The sequence below is a fragment of the Lagenorhynchus albirostris genome, chromosome 15, assembly GCF_949774975.1.
Source record: "Lagenorhynchus albirostris chromosome 15, mLagAlb1.1, whole genome shotgun sequence".
Taxonomy (NCBI): Eukaryota; Metazoa; Chordata; class Mammalia; order Artiodactyla; family Delphinidae; genus Lagenorhynchus; species Lagenorhynchus albirostris.
This window is the reverse complement of record NC_083109.1, coordinates 1042157-1065593: the sequence shown is the minus strand read 5'-3', so window position 1 is coordinate 1065593 and position 23437 is coordinate 1042157. Positions and strand designations below refer to the sequence as shown.

The 23437-nt window shown below is 62.1% G+C and overlaps 1 protein-coding gene across 1 annotated transcript; it reads right to left on the bottom strand.

The window, feature by feature from the left end:
* Nucleotides 1–366: 366 nt before the first annotated feature.
* On the bottom strand, nt 367–14153 carry NKAIN4 (sodium/potassium transporting ATPase interacting 4). The gene is made up of 7 exons (XM_060123650.1): nt 14100–14153; nt 8950–9087; nt 7938–8018; nt 6684–6878; nt 2755–2815; nt 1592–1676; nt 367–448 (listed from the first exon to the last, which is right to left on the bottom strand). Exons 1-7 carry the CDS (start codon nt 14151–14153, stop codon nt 367–369), a joined length of 696 nt encoding a protein of 231 aa, XP_059979633.1.
* Nucleotides 14154–23437: the final 9284 nt, after the last annotated feature.

Genomic DNA, 23437 nt, shown 5'->3' with positions numbered 1-23437 from the left:
GGGTCACTCTTTCCCCGTCTCGCAGGCCCCTTGGCCAGCCCGCCCCCCTCCCGCCCCAGCACGGGTGTGTGCAGCCCCCGGGGGTCTGGCTGCCCTGGGGAGGGCATCTGAGGGACGGGGCTCCTTGGCCAGCAGCCCCAGGCCTGCTGTAGATGGAGTGCATTCCCAGTGCTACCGGAGGCCAGGGATGAGGTTTTTTCTCGTATCTTTTTTTTTTTAGAAAAAGGAAACAAACTCTTTAGAAGTTGCAGCCGTCCCGGCCTGGTGCTGGCCCTGCCACCCTGGCTCACGTCCAGTCACCAGACCCTGGGGGCGCCTGCAAGGCCACGGGGGCGGGAAGGTCCGCTGCCTGGAGGCTCCTCACCGTCAGCATGGGTCACCGAAGCTGGAGGTCGTGGGGGCGGGTGGGGGGCGGGATGGGTGCTCTTCACCTATGCCACCGGCCAGCCTGCGGGGCAAGGTGGGGGGTGAGCAGGGGCAGAGAAGCGGAAGGAAGGCGCAGTCAGCGGGGCTGCTGTGCCCTCGTCCGTTGGAGAGCAAATGGGACAAAATCCAAGAAGGGGAGGGCTTCCTGGCCTTTGGAAAAGGGCGCGGGGAGGGGCCGGGCTTCTGCGAGGCCCGGCCAGGACCGGGGCTCCCCACGCAGGCAGCTGGGGGCCTTGTCCCTGCAGAGCTGACTCTGGCCGCAGACATCTCGTTGGGGTTTGAGCCAGGGGGCTGGGAGCGGAGTGAGGGGCTCACCCTAGGTCCTTCTGGCTGCCCAGCTCCACGGCCAGGGGGAAAGCCCAGAGGCGTGTCCAGCCTGGCCAGTTCTCCCAGCTTGTGTGCCCGGGTCATCAACTCCCATATACCCTGCCCTGGCTCAGGGGTCTGAGCGAGGCCTCTCCTCCATCACGGGAGCTGGATGCCTGCTACCTCTGATGGCCCTTAGCTGACGTGGGGCCTCACTTATAGGGTAGAAGGGCTGGGGGGCTACCAAGAGGGTCAGGGTCCCCAGGGATGGCCGCAGGTGTGGCCCTGAAGGGCAGGCTTGACTCTGAGGGCCTGGGTGAGACGGAGGAAGCACAGCTCTACCAGGAGAAGGACCACAGCCACCTCTGCTGACCCCGACTTTCAGGAATCCATGTGGGCCAGGGTCCATGGCAAAGGCTGCTTCGGAGGAGGGGGGCCAGTGGCCCAGGCACCCCCACTGAGGCCTGGGGTGGTCAGGGCCGTGGACACTGCTTTTCAAGAGGGAAGAAGTCTGATCCTCCAAAAATAGGAAACCAACTCCTCAAATTTCCTGCCACCGTGAGACCCAGGAAAATCGCTCTATCGCTCTCCTGGGTGGTGGCCTCGCAGCGTCCCCTCAGCCCCGACTCCCACAGACTCTGCTGGGCACGGGGGCCGAGCCCCAGAGCCTCTGCACCCCACACCCGGCCCAGAGCCGGCACGGAGCAAGTGGGAAAGTGGGGGATGGACAGACAGATGGATGATGGATGGACAGGCAGGCAGACGGATGCCTGGTGAGGTTTCCCCAAGGAGAGGAGCCTGGCGGCTATGCTACCTGGATTGGCCAGACTAGCGGGGCAGGCTCTGGGGCCGTGCTTACAGGCACGCCTGCTCCAACGAGAGGCTGGAGGGCTTTTCACTGACATGGCAGAGAGGAAATGGGTCAAATCCACCAATGAAATCAACTGAAAGAAACCAAGACCCAAATAAAACAAACCCAAACAATGGACGGGACGGCAGAGTGGAGAATGTTCCCAAGTGCAAACACTCAGGAGGTGACGCAGAGGTGGGAGGGGCCGCGGGCTGCCCAGACTGGAGAGCAGAGGGTGAATTCCCGCTGGGTGCAAAGCTTCAAAGGACGCTGGTGCTCTCAGCGGGGGGCTGTCCCAATCACAGCGCCTCAGAGCTGTGTCTGCACAGCACATGGGCGGCCGGGGCTTGCTGGGCAAAGCTAACACGTCTCTGAGCCCCAGTGCTGGCTCCCATCCTAAAACGTTTTAATGTAACCAATACAGGAAGCCCCTTCTGTTTCGTCCCAGCCGGCTGTGGGCTGAGTGATGGTTTGGGGCCACCCAGCACCAGGACCGAGGGTAGCTGGGGGCTGGTCCAGGACTGAGTCTGGTCTCTGAAGGACACGTGGACCGCCTACCCCACGGCCACCTGACCTCTGGGAACAGAGGCTCTGAATTCTGATTCAGATCCCAGGGAAGGCTCTGCCCACAGGAGCTGTGGGCCCCCTGGGTGCGCCCAGCCCCGGCTCACCCCGGCGAGACCCCGTCTGAGCCTGGGGTGGTCAGGGCTGGCGAGGGCACCCGAGTGTTGATGCTGCAAATCAGAGGAAACGTCAGCAGGGTTCACGGGAGGGGGACGTGCGAACTTCCCTCAGATGCATCCCTGCTAGCACTGGGCCTGAAGGTGGGCCACTTCCCAGCTGCAAGGGGGCACGGGGCAGGGGGACTTTCCTCTGTAGGTCAGAGCTCAGCCTTCCGCCTGTGACATCTGTGGGGATCGTGGGGGGCAGCTCCGCAGCACAGGAGCCCTCAGACTGGAGGAGCTGGGGTGCACTGACCCCTGGTGCCCACAGCCCAGGGCCTCCCCTGCCTCTGCTCAGGCCAGGACCTCCGTGGCACGGGGACCCATTTAAGAGGCCAGGTCCCAGGCCTCTGTGGCCAGCCCTCAGCTTCTCTTTCCCTCCCCCACTGCCTGATGGAGCCAGCAGGTCACTAACAGCATTCTGCAGGAGGCTGGTGGTCGCACACTTACAGCTGTCCTCCTTCTCGGTGACAATGCTGACCACGTGGCAGGCACAGATGAAGCCCACAAGCTGAAAGACATGGAGACGTCACTCAGGGTGAGGCCCCAGGAGCCACAGAAGCATCATCGTGGGGCGTGGGCCCCAGCGCGTCCTAACCACACAGCCACTGCCCCTCCTGGCCTCGGTGTCCTTGTCTGTAACACTGATCGAGGGGAGTGATCTGCCAGTCTCCTTAGCTCTGGAGTTCCAGGCGGCGTCCACTCCCCAGTGGGGCTGACCTAGCCCTTGCTTGAACGGGGGGACGAGATGCAGAGAGAAGCCCTGGGAGACACATGACTGCAGCCTGAAGGTCCCCCAGGCTGACCGTGCCCCCACAGGCTGACACCCCTGTGACAGCCAAGCCATCCTCCCCAGCACCTCTCGCCGTAAGCAGACCACTGTCAGGTTTCTCCTCCTTGGGAAGCCATGGTAGAGAAGCTTCGAGACAGCCAAGCTCACGGTGTGCACGGCAGCGCAGGGGAGACAGACCGAGGACTTGGTGCAGCGGGCGACTCGGGGCAGAGTGGACGGGGCTGGAGTTGAGGGCCTGGCCTGGCAGATGTTCATTAGCCAGGCTCCTCAGAGGATGCTCGGACTTCAGGGCAAAGAGGACAGGCCTGCATTAAACCCCCACAGAGGCCCGGGCACCAGGGCCACTGCAGCAGAAAGGGCTCCCGCTGAGACGGGGCAAGGCCGGCACTGCCCACAGCCCGGGTGATGGTAAGCATGGGGGAAGGGGGAGTTATTCCGTGCGTGGTGTTTACTGCATCCTCTTTGATGAGAACGAGGGGCCCAGCCCTGACCCTCTGCTGGGGCTGGCAGACAATGCACAGGGCGGCCCGGAGTGGGCAGCAAAATGCATCTTGAAGCCACAGGGTCTCGTGGAAGGCCCACAGCCCCGTGTGCTCGCAGGACCCCTGGAGGGGCAGCCCCGCCCCAGCTCATCCTGGAGGGGAGCCTCTTCCACAGAAGCTGGAAACCTGAGAGGTGGCCCAGGACAGCAAAGTCATGCCCTCTGGCCTCTCTCTGCCCTGTAGGTCAGCCCAGCATCCTCTGGGGCATCACCTATTGTCTTTGGTCACCCCCATAGCAAGCAGTGGTCTCGACCCTGAGGACATAGCACATAGTGAGGTTCCAATAGTGGTGGGTCAGAGGTGCCCCACCTGCCCCTCCACATTCCCCACCCTGCATGGTGTGGCCAGTGTCCACCAGCGCCCTCCAGCTTGGGTTGGCCCATGCGGAGCCCAGCAGGAAACTGGGGGGGGGGAGGGGGAGAAGAAGGGCTCGTATCCCCCAGCCCCTTCTCTGCCAGCACAACTCCTGCCCACCTCCCTTCAGGCAACAGCTCAGCCACGAGCCCCAGAGGAGGGGGATATCCCGTGGGGTCCCCGACACGGCACCTATGCTTAGAACAGCCCCTTCACCTGCCCCCCGGAATTAACCTGAGCCGAGTGCCTCATCACTGTCTTGCTGGGACCCTGACTGATCAGGAGAATAAGCAGAAAAGAGGTCTCATGGGGGGTACCTGCCATGGAGGAGCTGCAGCGGGTCTTCTGAGAGAGGGTGGTGGGGTCTGTCTGTGGGGCAACCACAGCCGGGGCGGGGGGCAGGGGACAGGAAGCCAGCCAGTGGTGCAGCTTTAGGGGCAAAGGGCCACGGGAAGGAGAGACTGGCCTCCCATCAGCAGTGGCAAGACCTCAGGGGGGTTACTCTCACCGAAGAACAAGCCCAACAGCCTCCCTTGACGCCCCACATGCCTTGAAGGAAGAGACGGAGCTGGAAGGGCTCGGAAGCCCGTCCTTTCAGGCGGCAGGTCGGGGGCCTCCTCTGTGCCTGTCTCCCTGCCATTGCAAGGCAGACCTGAGCCGCCTCCCGACGCCCGAGAGCTGGCCGAGGTGCTGAAAACGCCTTCGCAGCCCCGCGCGCTGGGCGGGGCGCTGGGGGACACCGCCCCACCTGCCACACCTCTGCCCGCCCACCGCCCCTCCCAGGCCCCCTCGGGATCCGGCCCAGCTCCTCCCTGAGGCTCTCAGACCTGCCCGTCCCGCCCCCCAGCACCGGCCGACTGTGCAGCCAAGGGTCTGCTGCTCCTGGACCCTCAAAAGCAAGCAGCAGAGGGCTGCCTGGTATCTAGAAGCCGGCATTTCACTGAAGACCTGCTGTATAGCACAGGGAACTCTACTCGATATTGTGTAATAACCCATACTGGAAAAGAATCTGAAAAAGAATGGCTGTATGTATACGTATAACGGAACCACTTTGCTGTACATCTGAAACTGCCACAGTGTTGTAAGTCAAATATACCCCAATATAAAATAAAAATTATATTAAAAAAAGGAGGGCTTCCCTGGTGGCGCAGTGGTTGAGAGTCCGCCTGCCGATGCAGGGGATACGGGTTCGTGCCCCGGTCCGGGAAGATCCCACATGCCGCGAAGCGGCTGGGCCCGTGAGCCATGGCCGCTGGGCCTGCGCATCTGGAGCCTGTGCTCTGCAACAGGAGAGGCCACAGCAGTGAGAGGACCGCGTACCCCCCCCAAAAAAAAAGAAACCCCCATCCCTGGGGATGAAGGATAAAAGTGAGGAGTCTGTCTCTGCCATCACGTGCAGTCAGAAACGCCCAGGAGAATCCTCCTTTGTTCTTTTCCGCTTGCTTCCTGTTACCTTTTCACAGATTCTGTACGTGATTTCAGAAGCTCTGACCTGTATCCTTGGCAAGCGGTTCTTTCTCCTTTCGAGGAATGCACCCAGGTTCCCAAGTATTTTGGGAAAACCAGAGCCCTCTTTTTGCCTCAGTGAATGAGCCATGGTGGGAGAGAGAATGTCCCAGCACCCGAGGGACCGGCAGCACCCAGAGGCCCCAAAGTCTGGATTTCTGCAGGTCCTGTAAGAGCAGGAGGGGAGGGAGCCCTGGGAGCTCGAGAGGCACCCGAACTGTCACGTGTTTTCTGCCAGGGAAGGCCCTAGACCTGGCATTCAGCTTCCAACGTCAGCTGTTGGCGCAGAGCATCCGCGCTATAAACCCAGCATCCAGCCGGACACGGTGCTGTTGGCCTGTGAGCACCCAAGCAGGCAGGAGCCTCCAGGTCTGACCAGCGCCCTCCAGTGGCCGCACCCGTCCTGCCCGAGCCCTGGAGTCAGCCGGGGCGGCCAGCCACTGGCCCAACCCGCTCCGGCCCTTCCCGTCTGACCACTTCTCTGGAGCTGCAGACAAAACACCCCATGCTCGACTAAGTTTGAATTTCAGATACAGAATGAAACCATTTTTAGTACAAGTAGCTCCCAAACGTGGCAGGGAACACGCTTACGCTAAAACTTGCTGTTTCTCTGAAATTCAAATTTCACTGGGCGTCCTGTATTTTTACTCGCGGAATCTACACCCCTACTCTCTATGCCGCGGGAGCAGAAGAGGCCAGCGTGCAGGCCAGGCTGGGTCTCCCCCGCCCCTGGCCCCCACAGTCGGATTGTCGGGTATGGAAACAGACGCTCTGACTTGGAGGAGGCTGTGGGGAAGCTCCCAGGGCTCCTCCCCTGCCACGCTGCCTCCAGGGTGGGGGGTGGGGCTGCAGGAGCCTTCACCTTGATCCCCCTCACGGAGGGTCCTACCTGCCTGCCCGACCCCACTGCATCATCAGAAGTTTCAGGTTCTCTCCCCTCGGTTCATCCTCACGCCAGCGCTGGGGTTGGAATTGGTTCTCAGCCCACTTTGCGGAGTGGGTGGCCCAGGCCACACAGGTGTGTGGGGGGGTGCGGTTCCTTAACCTCTGGGCAGGGACGGTGTGAAGAGGGGCTCCCCGCCCCCTGCAGAGGACCTCCTCTGCCTCCACAGGAAAGGCTGAGACAGGGGCCCACAGCAGGATGAGCCCCTCCCCCCGCCCCACCTCCCCTCCCCCGCACTCACCGCCACCAGGATCTGCAGGGCGCTGTGCAGGGCCTCCACGTAGCCATGCTCCAGGGTGCCGCCGATGCCTGGCACCAGGGCCTGGCTGTCCAGGGGACCCAGGCTGGCCGCCGGCTCCTTGTGCACGCAGCCCGGGCCATGCTCATGCCACCAGGAGTGGTGCCGGGAGAGGCTGAAGGTCAGGAGCCCACTGTCCTGGGGGAGGGGTGGGGGGTGGGGGTGGGACCAGGTCAGCACCAGGGACAGAGCCAAACCCCACCCACTGCGGCCCAGATGGGCTCCCTGAGAAGGGCAAGGGGTACTCTGCCCTCCCGCCTCCCCTGCCCCGGCCCCTTGGGCTCCAGCCGTCGGGAGCAGGGGGCACCAAGGCCCTCCCAGTCGTTCCCATGTAGGGAAGGCCTCCCTGTGCTTGCCATGGGCCCCGGCTCACACCCCGTCCTCCAGGAAGGCCTCCCTGCCCAGGACAGACCCCCAGGACACACTCTAACGGTGCCCTGGGCCCCTCCTTCGCATCTCAGGCCAACGCTGCCGTTTCAGGTACATCTGAACTAACCTCTGTCTCCCCCACTGCTGCCCAGGTGTGGTCCCAGGAAGCAGGGGCCATCTGCCCCACTGCCCACCCGTGCCACCCCACTCCTGGCTCTTAGACTCCCCTCTGAGCTTTGGGCAAAGATGAAATGCAGTGCTTCGTGTGAAGTGCCTGAATCAGCTGCATAGGCAGGCTTTGCTCACACTGATGCTCCCAGAACATGGCTTGGGTGAGGTGTCCCCTCCCGTGCAGGGGGGACCTGGGGACTTTATCAGCATTTGAAGGAGCAGCCCAGAGGGTGGGCAGGGGCACGACATCCCCTCTGCCTGGCCACCCCGGCGGTGTTCCCGCCTGCGCCCTTCTGCAAAGGCTGGTCTCTCTGCTCCTGCTCCGCAGCCCTGACTCTCCTTCCAGGTGCTGCCCAGGTTTCAGGCCCCCTCCTCCAGGAAGCCTTCCCTGGTGCATCTACTACCAGCTGGAGACCACCTGCCAACCAATGCCCGCAGCCCCTCATCCATCCATCAGATCACTGATCTTTCCCCAAAACTTTACTGAGTCGCTGCTATGGGCCGGGACTGTTCAGGGTGCGAGGGAGAGAACCATGAAGAGATCCGGCCTCTGCCACCATCGGGGAGCCGCGCGATAAACAAGCAAACACATCCAGTGCCCCCGGGCCCTCGCCAAGATCCCCTCCGTTTGCGTGAGTTTCCCATGACTTAACTCACCTTTGAGAGGCCCCCCACTTCCAAGTAGAAGCAGATAATGAAGACGTTCCAGGTGACCCAGGCGGCCGCCCACACTGCGTACTGTGGAGACAAGAGAGGGTGGGGGAGGGGGTGGGGGGGAGGGAATGTGACTTTGCACCTCCCTCTTGGAGGACAAGGCCTCTGCAGGGTGGGGGGGCTCTGCTCCCCGAGTCTGGAGCCCAGGATGCTCCGTTTGGCAGAGGGTGTCCCTGAGCCCACCGGGACAAGGCTCCTGCCCCAGCAGGGCCGGGGAACACCTAGGAGATGGGGAACAGCGGGCTGGAGGGGGCCAGCACAGAGCACACTTCCCGAGCTTGGTGTCCTGGCCCAGAGGTGCCCGTGGCCCATGCCACATGAACCAATGACAAGCAAGGGCAGAGCACCCCCAAAACCCACCCCAAAGATTGCCCCCAAGAGCTGCCTGCAGCGGGGAGGGCTGCCAGCCGGCACCTGCTTTCATCAAGTTTAACTGAGACGCAGCCCCGCCCATTGTGCGGCACTGCTCAGGCTGTGTCTGGGCCATGACAGGGCTGAGTACCTTCCACGAGACTGTGCGGCCTTTACAGGAGGGTTTGCTGCAAACCCTGATCCAGACCAATTATTCTGATCTGTACCGAACGAAAATGCTACTCTGCTCGGCGCAAAACTTTCTGCACATCGTCTGAGCTTCTCCAGAGGCAGGACGGTCGGGGGCATGGGACCACGGGCAGGGAGCGGGTGCTGAGACATGCTGGGTTCCAGTTCCGCCTTGGGCCCCTGGCAGGTGCTCTGCAGCTGTTTCCCAGAAGCAACCCGGAAGCCACAATGTCCAGGTCAGAACTGAGACGTCCAGGCTGTGGGAAGGTCCGAGCCTGGGGGTCTGTGCGGCTGAAATCCGGGCCTTTCCAGGTTTTCTCATGGCTTCCAGGAAAGTACTGCCACTGAAGCCCTCCATGTCGGTCATCCCGGCCCCCCTGCCCACAGGAGAAGGGCCGGAGCAGAGCGGACTCACCACCACGATGTAGCGAGGCCGGTACTGGATGGTGCCGAAGAGCCCCAGGATGACCACGACAATGTGGGTGAAGGTGGCCAGGATGGGTGCCCACTGGTAGCCCAGGAAGTCGAACACCTGCCGCTCCAGGGCGGTGACCTAGGAGCAGGGCAGGCGTGTGAGGGGCGGCGGACCCCTGGGAGCCCCAGGTCCCGCTCCTGCCTGATCGCCACCATCCGGCGCCCACTGTGGTCTCGGCTATGCAACAAAAATCTCCAAACAAGTCGACGGGCCTGGAAGCATCGCCACTGGGGTGCCTCTCTTGGAACAAGCCCCCGCCCTCAGCTTCCTCACCTGCAGAACGGGAACACGTGGCCGCTCTAAATTCGGGGGCTGCAGGGCCAGACAGCAAACGTGGGGCAGGAAGGCCAAGCGGGACACTGGGCTCCTTGGGCCCCCAGACCAGCACCCTCCCCGTCTGCGGGGCTCTCTCACCGCTTTGGGGCCTCTCTTTCCAGGACGTTCCCACCGCTCCCCCGCTCTGTGGATGCCAACCCTGCAGGCTCGGCCGACAGAGGACCGATGCCAGGGGATCAGATGTGCCTAAGAACCTGCCGTTTTATACGCAGGGGAGATGGACCAGATCTGAGCTCATTCATTCATTCATTCACTCATCATGTTTGTGGGGCCGAGCTCATCACCAGGAGAAAGTACGACCGAAGCCACTGCACCCCAGGTGCCATCCCATCTGTGTTCACGGCAAGGAAGGTGCGGCGAACAAGGGCAGAGAGGACCAGCACATCCCAGAGGACGGTGGCAGAGAAAGGACAGCAGATCAGCATGGCCCGTGGCTGCCCTGCACAATGTCCCCGTGGGCCACCGTGCGTCCAGCACTCATTGCCACGGCCCGTGGCTGCCCTGCACAATGTCCCCGTGGGCCACCGTGCGTCCAGCACTCATTGTCACTGCAGAGGCGAGAGAGCCATCTGGACCCAGAGCAGGTGGGCTCGGGGGCCATCCACTGAGCCTGGGGGTGGGGGGGACTCTGCAGGGCGGAGGAGGGAGGGGAGCCCCTCCCAGCAGGCAGCCTCAGGCGGGCATTGGAGAAGCCAGACTTCTCACAGCCGGGCGGGGGAGGTCACCGCATGCCCCTCCTCAGGACTGGATGGTCTGAGGCCAGCACAGCAGGGCTGGGACAGAGGGGAGCGGGCGGGACGGGGCTGCGAGGGGTAGCCTCCCTCCCACGTGGCCCGCCGGCACTGAAGGACAGAGCCCAGCCAGGTGAGCCTTTGTGGACTGGCCCTGTGGTCACCAGGCCCGCTGGCCACAGAAGCCCCTACAGCAGCCCGGGCGCTCGGCCCTCCCCTGACCACCCTCCTCTCCTCTGCTCCAGGCCTGTGTCCTGGAGCCCTCACGGGACCCCCGCCAGCCCCCAAGAAACAGCTGCTGTGGTGCGTCCTGGGCACTGCCCAGCCACTGTGGTTGGCCTGGACCAGGTAATAGCTATTTCCAAGAGGTCTCGGGGAGGCGGCATTCCAAGCGTGTCCTGCGGGGGGGCTGGGGTCTGCCCTAGAAGACAGCTGGAGTGGGGAGTGGGGAGGCGGGAGCAGACCCACAACGGGGCATCCCATCAGGCAATTTCTAGCGGGATGGCGTCCCGCAGAAGGGTGGCCAGACAGGACCCCCAGGGAGAGGCGCCAGAACGCTCTTCCCCGACAGGAGGAAGCACACAGTAGGTACAGAGCCGCGGCGCAGAGTGGAGACCTTGGCAGTGAACTGGGCCAGCTTCAGGGCACAAGGATGAGCAGTCATTGAGCCCCCTCCCCAGTCCGCTGGACTGTGTCCAGGGAAGCCTCTTCCCTGGCAGGTGGGCGCCAGCAGCCCCCCCAGGCCTTCGGGGACACCCCACTTCAGGGATGCCCACGCCCTTTAGACAAAGTCTGAGCTCCCCGCGTGGGCTCGGGCCCTACCACCTGCCCCTCCCCCCCCAACAGACCCTCACTGCCACGTCCCCGAAACCCTGCATCTCTCAACTCCCGGAGCCACACTCCTGCCTCACCTGGGTCCTCCGCATGCAGCTGTCTCTGCGGGAGCCCCACCACACGCACGTCTCCCCAGGTGCCTTGCATTCTCACACGCCTGCGACTCAGTCCACTCCGTGTCAACGTCAGCAGCGCTGACCCAGGACAGCAGGAGGGTCTGTCTGTCCGTCTGTCTACAGATGTCGCCTGGGCTAGGCCACTGCCTAGCCCCGAACGAGCCTCCTCGCCCATGAGGGCTCAGCTGCCCCATCTCGGCGTGGCCCCCGGTGCACAGAGGAGGCCTGCACATTGAAAATCCTCAATTACAGATTTTGGGCAAGGAGACAGGCATCTGAGGGCAGAGGGCCTGCCTCTGCTGCCTCACGAGAGCCCGGCCCCGCCTGACTGGGCAGTCGTGGGCTGGTGGACTCGACCCCACGCTGGCAGTCTCCACGGAGGACGGCCACGTGGGCCCTTGGCCGCAGATGAGGGCAGGGAGGGTGGATGGGCCAAGGTCCGAGGTGGTGCAAAAGGAGGGGGAGGGGCACACGTGAAAGGCCTACACTGTGGTGGGAAGCTCCGTGGGGCAGGGAAGAAGACATGCACATCCACACGCACACACATGCACACACACGTGCACACACACGCACACACGAGCACACATGTGCACGCACACAGCCCTCGGGGCACAGCTGGCCAACAGCACCTGTTCCAGACACAGAATGAAATTTCAGTCTTAGCCCCAGGCCTCCCCTTGGTGCCCAGAAGCCCCTGGCCAATGGGCAGGGACGCCTGCCCTGCTTGAAGTCGCCCGGGGTGCCATGCACGGGGCGGGGAGGCGGAGTGAGGGTGCCCCAGGTCCCCTTCCTACCCCACCCCGACCCATCACCGGCCGCCGGCACTGTCCTGTGAGGTCCAGACTCAGGGCCAGCCGGCTGTGCATCCCTGCTGAAGTCTAAGTCTGAGGGGCGGCCCCCAGGGTCTGCTTGCCAGAGAGACCCCACAGCTGGTGCGGTGGGGCTGGTGGGGGTGTCTTTTTCGTTTCTAAGCCAAGGTACTGGAAGGCTCAGCTCTCTGCAGTGCCCCAGTGGCCTGCTCACTGGTCCCAAACCCCTCGCTGGGCCCTGGCTCCCATCAGAGCCAGGGCCCAGCCTGGGAAAGGGCCTCAGGGTGCTGCAGCTGGCTCAGAGTGGATACACGTCCCGCTGTTCTTCAGGGAGAGGGCCCTGAGATGTTCAGGCCTTTGTCCCATAGCTGGGTAACAGGAAAACTCTCACGCTTGTCAAAAAGAGAAAAGAAAGCAGAGGACTCCCCACAGGGCTTCCCCCTCGGCTCCCCCGCCCCGCCCCCCACAGGGACCAGAGCAGTGGGCGTCAAACCTCTTCCTGCTCCGCTGCCCCCTGCACCCGGCGGAGGAGGGACAGGTGCACGGCCGGGACAGAGGGCCGTTTGCAGCTGTCCGCTGCTCTTAGCTGTGGCCACTGGCCGCATGGGGACATAGCTCCGTCCCGGCTCGCCTGGCTGAGACTAAAGAGTCTGCAGGAAGCCCCCATCCAGGGAAACCCTGCTGCCCTCAAGTCTAGATAACCCTTCCCCCACAGCTGCGGCCAGATCTCCAGAGGCCTGTGGTGGGCTCATCTGTGTACCATCCACCACAAGACAAAGAGTGACACCGCTGCTGCAAGGCCCGGGATGGCTCCCTATTGCCAGTGGAGCAGCCCCTGGGCCCTCATGCCTTCTGCAGGCCCGGGCTCTCTCTCAGCCTTATCTGTCCAGCAAAACCCCCCAGACCGCCCACCTCCCTCCTCACTCCCCACCACCCCTGCCCCTCGCTTCCACAGCACTGAGCCTGCTCCACAGGGAAGCTCCAGCAGCTCCTTCCTTCCTCCAGGCGGGCCTGTGTACCTCTGCCCCTTGCCAGCCTGGACAGAAGCCCTGTCCCCAGGCAAAGGACAGAACCCGCATCCGTGCATGGCCGTGGGTGCAGGAGGACTTCCTACTCACAGCCTCTTTGAAGCAAGCCCCTTCCTCCTCCGTGGCCCTCTAGCTCCAGAGAAAGCACCCTGCCAGCTGGGTTAGGAGCACACCCAGGGATCTTGGACAAAGCAGCATTTCCCTTTTAAGACCAGGGACCCAGGGGCTCACCAGCAACTCCTCCCCAGCCCAGGGGCCTCCACCTTTGTTTAGCCCCCACCCCCTAGGCAGCAGGAGCTCCTGAAGCTCCAAAGGCAGAACTGACACTTGGCAGAGGGATGCCCAAGTCCTCCAACAACGCTCTGCATCCAGAGGACCCAGCTCTGCACGCAGGCCGGACACAAAAGACAGGCAAGCACAGCCCTGAGCGGACACGAAAGACAGGGAAGCACAGCCCTGAGCACAGGCGCAACCTCTTCTCCGCCCCGGACTCTCCAGGCCAGGGCAAAGGGGAGGGGCCTCCTCCTCCAGCTTGGGGCGTCAGGGGTGGGCACGGCGGGGCTCACACACCCCTACGCAGACACACCGGCAGACATGCAGACAGACACACACTCCCAAATTCACAAGCACCCTGGCCGCCAGGGGCTGTCAGGTCTCAGAAACTGGACTCCGCCGCTCACTCATTGCCTAGTGCTGGCTTCGGAAAGGGAACACACACAAACACACACACACACACACGCACACACCCTCGCAACACTCCTTGCGCGCACAGCCGGGGCCACACATACCTTCCGACACGTGTGGACACCGCGCGCAGCGGCGCCCCTTCCCAGCCGCGCGCACGGGACTTGGAGATCGCGGAGCCCGGCGCTCCCGCCGGGAGGGTTTTGTACCACGACAGGCACTTCCAACGGCTCCCCAGCACCTGCCGCGTCTCTCCGGACCCCGCGGCCGCCCCGCCCCGCGCCCCCAGCCCGGACTCCGCGCGCGCGCACACAAGACGGGGCGCGCCGGGGCGCACGGAGGGGCCGTCGGGGTCGCACATAGGGCGCTGGCTTCCCACCCCACCCGGACAGCGGGGAACTTCGGCCGCAGAAGCGTGCGGGTCCGAGCCATGCCCAGTCGGGAGCCCCCAGGGGCTGTCGCGGACCCAGCGGGCAGGGCTGACTGTGGGGATGGCGTCCGGATCCCCCAATGCGCTGGGACTGCCGGGCCCGAGGAGGGGTCGTCGCTCACCAGCTGGAAAGTGCAGAGGAAGATGAGCGCGCAGCGGCCGGAGCAGCAGCCCATGGTTCCGGCCCGGCCCGCCGGCGCCGCCTCTGCGAGTCTGGACCAGGTGCCACCAGCGCGCGGGACACCCGGCGCCTGGGCCCGCAGCCCCCGCCCTTCACTTTCCCCCACTCCCGCCCCCCCCAGTCCCCGGCCCCCGGCCCCGCCCCACTCTGCAGCGTCCCTCCCCCCCATTGCAGGGCTCCGCCCCGCCTGGCCCGCGATCCCAGGTCCCCGAAGTCCCTGCCCCCGCGCCCCCCCCCAGCTGCAGTCCCGCCTCCGCCCCACAGACTCGAGATCACGGCCGGCCAGTTCCCACCCCGCAGCCCCAGCCAGTCCTCTGTCCCGCCCTGCTCGGCAGCCCCGGGTCCCCCAGCCCAGCCCCGCCCCGCCCCTCCGAATAACAGCTGCGCAGCTTCTCTCTCCCTCTCTAGCCCGACTCGCAGCCTCTGAGGGCTTGTGCCAGCTCGGGAGGGGGCGCGGGGCCCCTTCTCAAAGGGGCGATGGCGCAGCTTGTCAGGCGCTGCGGAGCTGGAGGGGCTGCGCGGTGGCCCCAGGACAGACCCGGAGCTGCTGCAGACCTGCCCCATAGAGACCAGGATAACCCCCAGGATATCCTACCTCGACCCCCGCACCCGCACCTCCCGCGCTTGCCCCGGGCTCTCGTGTGACCCACCCACCCAACCTCCTTCCTAATGGGTCCCCGGGCGCACTCCATCCCTGAGGCATCCTGGACTAGGTCAGGAGCTCCCAGGTCCCCCTGCAGGGGTGAAGACTCAAGAGGAGGAGGGGCAGGCTAGCCTACCAGGAGCTCACCTGCCCAGGCACTGCGGAGGGGCGGGGAGCGGGGTGGGGGTGGGGGGCTGCAGGCCAGGCCAGGGTCAGGCCTGAGGGGGAGGTTCCCTGGGAGACCCTGGGCTGTAGGCAGCCTTGGGGCACGGGACCTGTGCTTGGTGGAGGGAGGGCTAGATGAAGACCTCCATGCGCAGAGGTGTGGAGGTGGGACTGAGCAAGATGTAGGGCCGATGGTGGGAGCGAGGCAGATAAGGTGGGGGCCGGAGATGTGGGCACAGGCTGGCTTGGGCTTTACCCCACTGGTCATAGGCAGTCGCTGGGTTCTATATCAGGGTGACCCATGGTCAAGTGAGTCTCGTGCTGGGATGCGGGCTGTGGCCCTGGTCAGACCCCGGGGGGAGCAGGACCCAGACAGAGTGGCCAGCGAGGGGCAGCCCAGCACGAGGCACTTCAGCCTCGGGCCGCGGGTCTCGGCTCCAGCAGTCCAGAACCAGAGGGTCCCAGCCCCGTGGTGACGGTGGTGACAGGGCGCCTCGCCTCCTGGCAAGGGCATTTGCAGAGAGGTTGCTGGACATCGGGTCCTTGGAGCTCTGGCCACCCCGTTATCGCCAGCCCCCTTCCCAGAGGAGGGACGTGAGACCAATTTCCCATGGCAACGTCAATTCCTGACCCCACTCATGTGAGTTCACAAACTACCCGGAGTTTTCCCCTCCATGATTTTGGTTCCCCCGCATGCATTTGCCCACCTGTGCCAGGATGCACGCGTCATGGCTGTCACCGCGCTGTCTGCAGACAGAAGCCTGACAAGCACCTGAGAAGAGAAAAGCCACTCAGAGCCGTGAGAGAGAGACCTCTTCACACCCACCAGGATGGCTGGAATCCGCAGACAGACACGGCAACTGCTGGCCAGTCTCAGAGAAACCAGAACGTGCGCACACTGCTGGTAGGGGTGTAAAACGGTGCAGCCGCCGTGGAAAACAGTCTGGCAGGTCCTCAGAGGTTAAATATGAAGTTACCATGGGACCCAGCAGTTCTACTCCCATATATTTACCGCAAAGAAACCAAAATGTCCACACAAGTGTTTCAGCGGCCTTGTTTATAAGGGCCCAGAGTGGAAACAACGCAGGCATCCCCGAATGGATGGATACATTGTATGGCTGGACCACAATATATATCCAGCTATATAACAAGGTATCTAGTTACTGATACCTGCTGTGCCGAGAACCAACGTTGAAAACCTTATGCAGGGGGCTTCCCTGGTGGCGCAGTGGTTGAGAGTCCGCCTGCCGATGCAGGGGACACGGGTTTGTGCCCTGGTCCGGGAAGATCCCACATGCCGCGGAGTGGCTGAGGCCATAACAGTGAGAGGCCTGTGTACCGCAAAAAAAAACCCAAAACAAAACATTATGCAGGTGAAATAAGTCGTTGCAGGCCAGCCACTCCTCTTCAAAGCTGCTGCCAGGTGGGGGTGGAACGGGGCTAGCCTCCTCTGCCGGCACCTCCTGGAGGCCTCCTGGGCATCACCCGCTCCGGAAGGACTCGGACACTGACCTGATGTGTGGAGCTCTGCACAGGGTCAATGGCGTCCATACGCCTGGGGCATGCACGCTGTGTGGCCAGGAGGGACCCCCGGGCGCAGAGCCACCCGTCTTACAGATGACAAGCCTGTGTCTCTCCCTAGGTCCCCTCTGGACTGTGGGATTTTACTAACACTGCACTTCATATTCCTCCTGGCAGAGGGTTACGGCTCTTGGAGGCTGAATGCTGCCAATTCTGCATCTTACATAGACCCCCAGATGGAACTCAGTGATCGGAGGCCCCCTTGCCTGAGCCGGATCGGGGCAGCAGGAGACCGCAGTGCTACGTGAGTCATGCGCAGAGAACAGAGGAGGGCTATCTCCAGGCCCCAGCAGGCCGTCCGAGGAGCTGGGGGACAGACGGCAGCCTGACACCTGGGCAACGCTGCCGGGTCACCAAGGTGAGGCCGGGAACGTCCACACTGCCCACAGCTGAGCACAGACAGCAAATCTGGAGGAAAGCCTGCCCCGGGGGTCTGCGGGCCGAGGTGGCACGGTCGGGGGAGGTGCCCCTGGTTTCCAGGACGCTCTGCGGGTGGGACTGAGGCCTGGGGGAGGAGCAGTCTCACCCAGAGAAGGCCTCCAGCAATTTGCTGTGGCAGCTGTGAGTGTACTACAAACTGGGCGGGGGTGGGGTGGGGCGGGCGGGCGGAGCTTCAAACAGCAGAAGTTTATTCTCTCCCAGTTCTGGAGGCCAGAAGTCCAAACTCAAGGTGTCGGCAGGGTCACGTTCCCTCTGGAGGCCCCAGGGCGGGACCCATCCTCGAGCCCAGCTCTCGTGGCCCAGGCGTCCCTCGGCTCGTGGCCACGTCACTCACATCTCGGCCTCCATCTTCACACGGCCTTTTCCTCTGTCTGTCCCTCCTCTTCTGTCTCCTGTAAGGACACATTGCGGCCTCACCCAGGTAATCCAGGAGAATCTCATGCGAGATCCTTAATTCAATCCCTGCCGAGACCCTTTTCCCAAATAAGGCCTTGTTCACAGGTTCCAGGCAGTAGGGATGTATCCTCCGGAGGCCACCATTCAGCACTACACTTGGAGAGGCCAGATTGAGGTTTTGGGGGCCCCCTGCACCCCTCTGCCACCCCCATCCACCCTGCAGAGCTCAGCCATTCCTGTGGCAGAAACAACAGCCGGCCTCGGGGCCTGTGTGGGGTCAGCTCACAGCGGGGCTAGAGGAATTTCAGCTCTGTCAAAACCTCTTGCCTACTAGAGAATGGACTTGAGGATATGGGGAATGGGAAAGGTAAGCTGTGACAAAGTGAGAGAGAGGCATGGACATATATACACTAACAAACGTAAAATAGCTAGCTAGTGGGAAGCAGCCGCATAGCACAGGGAGATCAGCTCGGTGCTTTGTGACTGCCTGGAGGGGTGGGATAGGGAGGGTGGGAGGGAGACGCAAGAGGGAGGAGATATGGGAACATATGTATATGTATAACTGCTTCACTTTGTTATTAAGCAGAAACTAACACACCATTGTAAAGCAATTATACTCCAATAAAGATGTTAAAAAGAAAAACAAAAAACCTCTTGCCGTCTCTGTTCACCCAGAGCGACGGAAACTGCCACGTGCAGATGTTTTCAGACGAATTTGGGAGAAATTTGTAAGTATCAACAGACACTCCCGGAAAGATATTGGCTGAGCCCCAGAACTGCATGTGGGGGGGCCTGACCCCTTAATCTGGACCAGATAAAAGGCACCGTGGGTCCTGTTCTTCCTTTGAAAGAGCAACAGAGCTGGACAGGCTGCAAAGGACGGAGAGCGGCCTCAGGCTCCCTGGGGTGCCTGACAGGAGCAAACTCTCTTGGCCCGGGTGGAGGCCCCGCGTGCAGACACCCCACTGGTTCTCCCAGACGGACCACAGGCCCTGTGAGGGTGCCCGTCGTCAGGCTGGGGTACAGACGAGGCATTAAATCCAGGAGCCCTCCTGCGGGCCTTTGAGAGCTAGAAGCGCTGGGCGGGAGGAGACAGCTCGCTGCCGTGACCCAGACGCGGCCCAGGTATGTCTGTGGCCCGTCCACCGGCACGTCGGCCCGGGCCTCCTGAGACCCGCTTGAGGAGAGCCCAGAGGACGCATCCGCAGCTTTCACTGGGACCTCGTCATCACTCTCAGCGGTTCAGGGATTAAAGAGGAAAGCGGGGTAGCGGGGGAGTTGCTTAAATATTTGGCTCATTAAGCAAACTGGAAACAAAGGAGAAGGGAAGCTGGTCTGCAGGCCTGTGTGTGTCCTCTGCTGAGGTCAGCGGCTGCCCCCCTGCCTGGCTCTGCGTTCTCGCTCTCCCTCTGTCTCTGTCTCTCTCTCGATGGAGGGCTGGCATGGGGTACAATCCCCGAGTGGCAAAGGACCGCCCACATCAAGCCACGTTTACCGAGTCCCCAGGAAGGACTCCTGGACTTTGGGAGCAAAGGGAACGGCAGGTGACAGACTCTTCCAGCCCTGCTGACACTCCCGCTGTCACTCCTGAAGGCTCTGCTTCTGTCTTCGTGCGGGTGGGGGTGGGGTGTGAAGTGACCAGGAGCCCAGGGTCCCTCCCGGGCCCAGAAGCCGCACCTCCTTTCATCTCCCTCGATGTCACGGGACCGTGCGGGAGGAGCGATGATGATCCCGCTTTACAGCTTCACAGAGGCTGAGGCTCCGCCAGGTCCAGAGACCTGGTCGCCCGCAGCTCAAGGCGAGATTGGGTCCAGGTCTGGGTAAGTCCAGAGACGGAGCGCAGGGGCAGGGGCTTTGGGAGGGGCAGCAGAGGGAGCCGGGGGCAGGATGGCAGCTCGGTGGCTCCCCTGGCCCTGTGATTTCTCAGCTGGCAGGTGCCTGGGAGGTAAGAACGCAGGATGAGGGATGCTGTGGGCCCCCCGGGGCCACCAGCTCTCAGGCCTCCTGGCTGACCGACCAGGAGCGCTCTCAGCCCAAAATGTGACTGGCTGCGTTTGTGGTCCTTCAAGACCTGATTTCCAACCGCCCGGCCCCCCCCCTCACCCTGCCTCCCCGTCGTGTTGGCCTTGGGGTCAGTGTGTCAGTGGCTGTTCCCAGTTGCCGCCCACCCCCTGGCCGGCCCTTCTCAGCCTCCCTGTGGCACCAGGTCCTGTGTCTACCCAAAACCCCTCTTCCCTCCTGCCTCCAGGCCAAGTTCCTGCCTCTCTGGAGAGACGATCTGCCTGTCCACCTCCACCCATTCCCTCCCTCCTTCTAGCAGCAGCTCCCCTGAAGAGAAGAGGAGACAGGCAGAGCCCCACCCAGGCCTCCCCAGTGTTCGTACCACGCTGGTTGGGCTCATGCTGGGCCCCGGGGACACAGAGGGGAGCCACAAAATGCCCACCTCAACCTCGGCCACAAGGAGAGCTCACCTGACCTTCAGACTTCTGTTTGGGGTCCTTGCAGTCCTGGGAACCTGCCTCCCCTCTGGGGCTCCAGGGCTGGAGCTTGGGGCTTAGATGCCACAGATCAGCACATTCCATCCCCTTGGCCTGTTATTAGTGTAGAAGTGGACACATGACCCAAGCTAGTGAATCTTGGGGTTTTAGCTGGGATGTGAACAGGGAGTTTACAGCCTTAGGAGCTGCATTTTGGGACCTTCGGGTGAAAATGGAACAGCAGAGCAAAGATACAGAGAGAAACCTGTTCTCAGTGATACGGTTGAGCTGCTGGATCAAGCCTCACCTGAAAGCCAACTTACCACTGGACTTTTCACCACATGAGCCAATAACATCTCTTTGTTGTTTAAGCCATGCGGGGTTGGGTTTTCTGTCTCTAACAACTAGAATCCGGATAGGCATGGGAGGGGCTAAGGCAGGGGGTGTGTGGTCTTCCTGTCATAGCCCTGGGATCTGAGCCCTCGGGCCTACAGTCTGAGAAGCTGGCCCTGTCTCAATACATTCCTGGCCATGACTCGTTAGCCTGTGTGACCAAGTGTCATTCGGCACAGCTGCAAGTTCCTGGGTGTTTTAGGAAGAACGACAGCTCTGGGTCAGGAGCAGTTGTGCTCCGTAGTGATGCACGGCCTCGTGAATCAGCAGGACCACATTCTGACATTCCTTCCATTTCCTTCATCCTGGGGCCCAGTTCTTCCTGTGCATCATTTAGAGGCAGCAACAGGGGTCGGATGGGTGGGCATCGCGGCACCCTCTGTGCGCCAGGGCCGGCATCGGGACCAACACTGCCCGGCAGGCGCCCCTCCCTCTCTTCCTACCAGCGCCCAGCCAACAGTCGGCTCCATCCGCATCGCTGGGACAGAGCGAAGTCCTGACCTCGAGCCCTCCCGCTGGGAAACTGGGGCTCTTTCCATGTACCTGAGGCCCTGTCGGCCTCAAGGTGGGCCTAACTGCTCCCTGGAGCCCAGCGGGGGCCGGGTGGCATAGGCATATCCCCTTAAACACTGGGAGAAACAGCCCTGCCCCCGAGCTGAGCCCAATATGGGAGAGATTTCAAGAGGAGTTAAGAGTCCAGAGAGAGACCGAGGGCTCTGGTGACATCCATGGCCAGCGACCACCTCTCCAGGCGGCCCTGGAGCGCTGGCCAGTCAGTGGGATTAGATAGTCATTTCAAGATGCCCCCAAGGTCCTGCCATGCCCCAGGCTCATGGAGGCCCACAGAATGGCTGATCTTTAAATATAGGCAGCGAGACTTCCTGAGAGCCACCCTCCCAGGCAGGGAAGGAGCCTTGTCCTCACGGGGCCCCACGTGGCCCCTCCTCAGCCCACACTGGTTTCAGGAACACAGACCTGTGGGCCATGCCCGGGGTGTGGGGCGGAGCAGTGCTCCTGGGGGCGAGGCGGACACAGCCCTGGCTTCATCTTTCCCCGCGCGCAGGAGCTCCGGACGAGCACTGCTGGGGTGCCTCCGGGGCCTGAGTAGCCTGGGCCCGCATCTGTGTGCTGCTGCCGCTGGCCGGGGCCAGGGCGGTCTCTCCGACTCCAAGCTGCAGCCTCTGCCGCTGTGCAAAGCGGGTATGGCAGACCCTGCTTCTCTGGGAAGCCCTGTGGGCGGCGCCTCTTCTGGGCACACCCCAAAGCCACACCTGTTGTCTCTGTGCGCGTGGGGGACTCAGTACAATGACCTTGAGCCTAACGAGCCTTAAGGCACAGACCACACATGCAATACCGTGCACACATGTATACACACATGCACCAATCACATGCACACTGCACACACGTGCAAACCCAAACGTGCTCACAGATGTGTACACTTACCACATGTACACACATGGCCCTCACCAGTCCTGGGTAGCCTCCGCTGTTTCTTTAGGTTCTGCCACCCCTGATGGCAGCTGGCTGGACCCCCGGGACCCGGCGGTGAGACCCTGACAGGGTCACGGTTGACCAGTGCTCACGGCCCAACCCAGTTTCTCCGTCACTTGCACATGTCTGGAATGAAACTGACCTCTGAGACTGGTGCTGGGTCAGATCAGAGGACACAACTGCGCCCCCAGTGGACGCTCGCCCCACACGCCCTTCTGCTCTGAGGAAGATGTTACACAGGCTGGGTACCAACCTCGCCTCCACCACTTACTGCCTTTTCGACCTGGGGCAAATTGCTTACTTGTTCTGTGCCTCCGTTTCTTCACCTGAACAACAGATGCACATCAGGAAGAGCTGCACTGCTGTGCAGTTTACACAAGATCTTCCTTATCGAGCCCAGGGCCTGACTTCAGACAAGCAGGCAGGAAGCGTGGGCCCCTGGCCTGGAAGGGGAATTGGGGTCCTCCTTTCACAGACGGGGAAATTGAGTCCAGGAGGCAGCAGCGATGTGTCCCGGGTCCCACGGTGACTTCACGGGTGAACTTGTGTGGCCCAGGCCAGCCCCAGCCTTGCGCAGCCATTTACCCCGAGGTTTGCGTATTGCTGCCCTCGTATTCCCTTCAGTTTTACTCATATCATCTCGAGAGCTTCAGCAGCCCTGGGGAGGAAACCACGAAGATGATCACATTACTCTAACTGGAAATTAAAGTACTGCCGGCAGGTCTAGAAGAAAAACAAATTATCTAAGTATTTCAGATGGGGTAATAAAACATTTCCAGTTTGCAGCTGCGTGTTCTGCTCCATTCACCACTTCAGTGCCCAGATGGATCCTCTGTTACTTGGTCACTGAGCCAGCCTTGAGATGGCAGAGAGAGGCAGGGGCACCACGGATGCTGTGAGGAGGCAGGCTTGCCCTGTCCTTGCAATGGCCACCTCCCTGCTCTTGGCCCTGGGGACGAGCGTAGCCCCAGGCCTCCAGAGCCTGGGGTGGAGTAGGGGTTGACCTTTTAGCTTTATGATCAGAAAACTGAAAGTTCAGCCTCTGCTCGTTGTCTGCACTAGCAGTGCCAAATGTTGGCTTCCGCTGTGCCCTTTCAGGGACCGCCTTCCCTCTTCCTCTCCTCCCTTTCAACATCCTTCAGAGCCCGCTTCCTCCAGGGAGCCCACGTAAGGAATCCAGCACGTGGCTCTCGCTCTCTGAACTTGTGGAACCCACACAGTCCCAGCCCCAGGGTCTCGTGCCGAAATCTACACTGTCTCACATTGTCCTTGTGTAGACCCTATGGGTGCCCCGTGCACATCACCTCAGTCCTCTTGTTTCTGTGATGCCAGTGGCTTCTCACTGCAAGCCCTGCTGGCTCCTTCCTGAGGGCTTCCCCTGGCTGCACGAGGTGCTCATGCTAAGCTGGGCACAGGGTGGGCTGGAAGGGCCAGGAAGCTAAGATAATCCTCCAGGGCAGCGTTCAACCAGCAATGGAGGGAAATGCAAATGAGATAACCCAGCATACACGCCAGACACCGGAGCTCTCACACTGCTGGTGGGGTGTGAGATGGTACAGTCATTTTGGAAGACTGCTTCACAATTTCTTATGAGGTTCAACATACACCTCCCTGATCACCCAGCAACCTAACTTCTAGGTAATTATGCACAAGAAATGTTAAAATATACCCATGTGAATTTCGGGGCAGCTC

Bases quoted from the DNA above. Each gene is read 5' to 3' on its own strand.
- NKAIN4 (XM_060123650.1), bottom strand. From the start codon at position 14,153: ATGGGCTGCTGCTCCGGCCGCTGCGCGCTCATCTTCCTCTGCACTTTC. The intron at 8,019-8,949 runs GTGAGTCCGCTC...TTGTCTCCACAG, and splicing joins GGCCTCGCTACATCGTGGTG to TACGCAGTGTGGGCGGCCGC. The intron at 2,816-6,683 runs GTGAGTGCGGGG...CATGTCTTTCAG, and splicing joins CCCTGCAGATCCTGGTGGCG to CTTGTGGGCTTCATCTGTGC.